Source organism: Haplochromis burtoni, unplaced genomic scaffold (genome assembly GCF_018398535.1).
Source record: "Haplochromis burtoni strain Fernald_Lab_line unplaced genomic scaffold, NCSU_Asbu1 Contig_275, whole genome shotgun sequence".
NCBI classification, from domain to species: Eukaryota; Metazoa; Chordata; class Actinopteri; order Cichliformes; family Cichlidae; genus Haplochromis; species Haplochromis burtoni.
Genome location: NW_024582636.1, coordinates 573,588 through 578,172, shown reverse-complemented (window position 1 = coordinate 578,172; position 4,585 = coordinate 573,588). Strand labels below are relative to the sequence as shown.

At 42.2% G+C, this 4,585-nt stretch overlaps 1 protein-coding gene across 4 annotated transcripts in view; it reads right to left on the bottom strand.

Moving 5' to 3' along the window:
• sema5ba (sema domain, seven thrombospondin repeats (type 1 and type 1-like), transmembrane domain (TM) and short cytoplasmic domain, (semaphorin) 5Ba) overlaps nt 1–4,585 on the bottom strand; it is a 191,909-nt gene that overhangs the window by 40,205 nt on the left and 147,119 nt on the right. For all 4 annotated transcript variants that reach the window (XM_042227660.1, XM_042227661.1, XM_042227658.1 and 1 more), the window contains 3 exons: nt 4,038–4,173; nt 1,960–2,167; nt 1,673–1,880 (listed from right to left, as the gene is read on the bottom strand). In XM_042227660.1, the coding sequence (XP_042083594.1) occupies nt 1,673–1,880; nt 1,960–2,167; nt 4,038–4,173 (552 nt within the window). The remainder of the gene's footprint in view (nt 1–1,672; nt 1,881–1,959; nt 2,168–4,037; nt 4,174–4,585) is intronic.

Here is a 4,585-nt window from a genome sequence, read left to right as displayed (position 1 = left end):
CACACACACACACACACACACACACACACACACACACACACACACACACACACACACAAGGAAAAAAAGCATTAAGCTATTTGTATTCTAAAATGAAATTGACTTTGAAGGACGGAGGTGGCGATGATCAGATGCAGAAGCCTCGACAAACTCCCCTCACCCACCACGGAGACTTTCACATGAATAACACTGGAGCTGGAGATGGGAGAGGAAAGCCCCCCTCCCTCCCTCTCTGAGTCTTTGTACCTCTGTCACGCAAAGGCATGCCTGTAGAAAAACTTCTCTGGCAGCGTATGAGGTCGCTTCACACATAACTTTTTATTTATCCTCTGATTCAGACACAAACAAAAGGCAGAACAGTGCTGTCTCTGTATTATGCACAACTTCCTTACTGCAAAAAAAACAGAAGAAGAAGAAAAACCACAACAAATTAATTTCCTCCAGCTAGCAGATACCACCCCATTCATTCGTCTGGTTCCATAAGGACTTTAATGATTATAGGCAAGGCCTTCCAGACATTAATCCTAGCTGAGGACAGATAATTGTCTTCAATAGGGGACCAAACAAGTTAAAATGAATCCAATGCCAAAAAGCTTAAAATTAGCAATTAAATATATACCCGATGTATAAGGCATAACAGCTTTAAGAAAAATGAGGTGTGCTATCTTTTAGCTTGTTATTTGCATTATTTTTATAGTTGGACTTTTAGAAAACAGAGCAAAAAAAAATGCAAATGTAAAACAATGAGAAGAGGAACGCTTTTAACAAAGATTCCTGCAAGGACTGAATCGGAGATGTTCCGATGCCAGAATGTTGTAATCAATTTAACAGCAACCCTTGTTGGCAGCCCCAAATGAGAGTATCTTCAAAGTATCTACTTATCAAAGGTGTAAATTGATACTATGATAATAATTAAGAAAGCTTAGAATGTAATATGACCTTCAGCCACGGGTGGCAGCACTGAGCAGAGTAATCCTGAGCAGCAGTCCAGTGGTTGAACGAGGAAAAAAATCTTTGAAGATCTGACACCAGGGGTGTCTAACTCCAGTCCTTGAGAGCTACTGTCCTGCAGCTTTTAGATGCATCCCTACTCCAACACAGCTGAACCAAATGGTTGGATTACCTCTTCAGCATGCCATCAAGTTTGGCCATTCATTTGATTCAGGTAGGTTGGAACAAGGATTTGTCTAAAATCTGCAGGACGGTAGCTCTCGAGGAGGGGAGTTGGACACCCCTGATATACACACAGTTGTCACATCTAGGTTTGTGAGATCAAAACATCAAAAAGGAGCACACAGTGTGGTATTTTATCTAAAAATGGGCTGAGTCTCTCTCTGCAGCCCATTCATAGATTTAAAAAAAGAACTTTGTGTTTATTTTTGATGTTCTAATGAAGGAAATGCCAAACTATGTGACAAAGCAACACAGTTTTTTTTACTGCTACAATGTTACAGTTACAAAAGCATGCAGAGCTGTAACGTTTTAATTCAGATGGACTTGTTTTGTGCTGCAGAGAACAGACTCAGCCAAATGCCTCTGAAGTCATCTGCAAATCGACATCCAAAATCCCCTCACCCCACTGACGTCAGCGGTGCAAGATTCTTTACACATGCTGTCATTTAAAACAAAGCCATCCTGGATGAGTGAGCTTTTACAAGCTTGCTGTACTTACGTCTCCGTTTTGTAGGTGGAGCATCTCTCCAGCGGGATCTTCAGGACTCTGTTGTTGAGCCCAACAAAGAGTGACCTGTCACTATGCAGGATCTGCAGGCTCAGGATCGGTTCTCGAACACCTGATGGGAAGAGCTCCATCTCCTCCAAGTAACAGCCTTGCAGGTTCTTGTTGGGTGTAGCCAGTGCCTTCAGGATGGTGCCGTACTCTAAAAGAGACAGACAAAATAAAGCAAGGAACCTACCTCCTCAATCTTAAAGTTTTGGTTTTCCTCTTTCACTACTAACCTGTGCTGATGTACATAACATGGAAGAGAGTGTCCATGCCCTGAACAATGTCCACGACTAGGTTTGAGAAGCGAACATCATCCTGCATGACCAGCGGATCAATAGACTCCGGCTGGACAACATCGTTCATGAGGTAAAGCCGCTGGGCGTCCTGCAGACTGCGCTCTGTCAAGCCCTGATTCAGACCCTTGTCATCTATAGTACCGCACTGCAAAAGAAAGGCAATGTTGGAATTTGGACAAAGGGATATAAAGTAAGAAGAAGATGTGAAAATGTAAAATGCATATAAGAAAATCTAAAAGGCAGTGAGAGAGGCATGGACAAAAGCACGAAAAAAACAAACAAAGAGCATGCCACACACTCTTCTTTACACCTACCAAATCAATACGCCTCGTCTGGCGAGATTGTTTCAATTCCTAAATCTATGAAGTCTGAGTAATTGCAACTTTTGAATGGAATGTTATGTGAACACACTAACAGCGCAGCAGCTTAATGAGGCACTTGAGAAGAAAAAGTATGAAATGACAGTGTTCTGAAAAGCTTTGTTTGTGCAGCAGAGATTAGCTGTGGACTGCAACTTCTGCTCATTCTCTGGGATTTGAAATGAGAGGCTGATTTGTTTGATGATTCTATTTTTTTTTAGTGAACGACAATGACGGACTGACGGGTGATTATCAATATGTGGTTTTGTGGTAATCACAGTATCTAATTGGTTGAAATCTACTTCTTGCCTTCAGCTGCGAACTTGGAGAATTGGAGACTGCAGCCATGCTGTGCAGCACCAGCAGCAAGCTCTACACACCAAATGGTGTGAAATCCTAGATTACGGATCCATTTTTCCGACTAAAAATGTCACAGTGTTACAGCCTGAAGCCAATAACTGAAGGAAAGGATGTGTATTTCTTACAACTGAAGATGACTTTCATTTTGATTTAAGATGAATTGAGTCATCTTTATGCAGCAGAGTGCAGCAACTGAGAAAATTGGCAAATGTTCTTTTAGGGTTTTCGAAGCTTTTGTGGAGATGTTGCATGAATGAAAGAAAAAGCAAGATACTGAACTTTTTTGTTTTCACAGTATTTCGCAATCACAAGATTACAAATTGGAAAAGATGGAAGGACAGCAGGGTAACTCTTTATCTTAATCAGTGTGCTAAGAATAGGAACTGGAAGTGCCAAAAACTGCACTTTGTCAAATGGCCACTTGAGGCTTGCCCCAGCTTTAGAAATCCTTCTCTCATACAAGGTCTTTAATAATCAGGCATAATCTTATCTTAAAGACCTCATAGTACCATATCACCCCAACAGAGCACTTCACTCTCAGATTGCAGGTTTACTTGTGGTTCCTTATGTATTTAAAAGTAAAATGGAAGACAGCGGCTTCCGCTTTCAGACCTCCCTCTTGTAAAATTAACTGCCAATTTGGATTCAGGAGACAAACACTCTCTCTACTATCAAGATTAGGTTTAAAACTTTGCTTTTGATAAAGCATATAGTTAGGGCCGGATCAGGTGACCCTGAACCCTCCCTTAGATGTGCTGCTGAGAGATTCCCATGATGCGCGTTTCTGAGTGTTTCTTCTACACTCACCTCATTTTATTTTCATTAGTTATTATTTATCTCAGGCTCTTGTCCACAGCGTGTCTTTGTCCTGTCTCCCCCACTCCATCCCTAACCAGTCGCGGCAGATGGCCGCCCCTCCCTGAGCCTGGTTCTGTCAGAGGTTTCTTCCTGTTAAAAGGGAGTTTTTTCTTCCCACTGTTGCCAGGTGCTTGTTCATAGGGAGGCATCTGATTGTTGGGGGTGTCTCTATATTATTGTATGGTTTTACCTTACAGTATAAGCAGTTGTTGTGATTTGGCGCTATATAAATAAAACTGAATTGAATTAAATCAATGATAACCATGCTGGTTGAATGGTAGCTGTCTGGTGTCTGATTGAAATGGCTTAACTTCTGCAAACTGGTATCCGTGAGCTGGAGCTCTAATTACAGTTTCCTCTTTCACAGATTAAAAAGGTAACTGACTGATTTAACTTTTAAACAGTGGTCTCAGTGAGGAGGTGTGTGGTTAAACTAACCTGGAAATTGTGGATGGGGTTGGGCGTGGGAAGCCAAGTGGAACGAGGATTCTCCTGGGTGCGGAAAGGCCCGTTGAAGGCCTGGGTGATGGCGCTCAAGTTGAAGGCACACACTGCAGATGCTGCAATACTGTTGCTTTATAGAGAGAGAAACAGGGAGGAGAAGACAGGAGGAAGAGGGTGGGGGAGGGAAAAGGAGGTAAAAATACAAATATTATTTCAACAATAATATTCATAACTGCTTAAAATGTGGGCAGCAAATGGAGGCATACCAGAAATCGACAATGTCCAGCTGTGCAATAAAGCTATTCTGCTAAGAGTTCCATCCTCTTAATGGAAGTCCTATCATTTATACCCACAATAAACAGGCGCTCCATGTCTAGCTTGCTTTGGCTGCAGGCTAAGCTATGCTATCAGTGCTGAGCAGTGAATGGGGACAGTATTAAGCTGAGGATATGGGAGGCAGCTCCACAGATTATGTGCACACACACACACACACACACACACACACACACACACACACACACACACACACACACACACACACA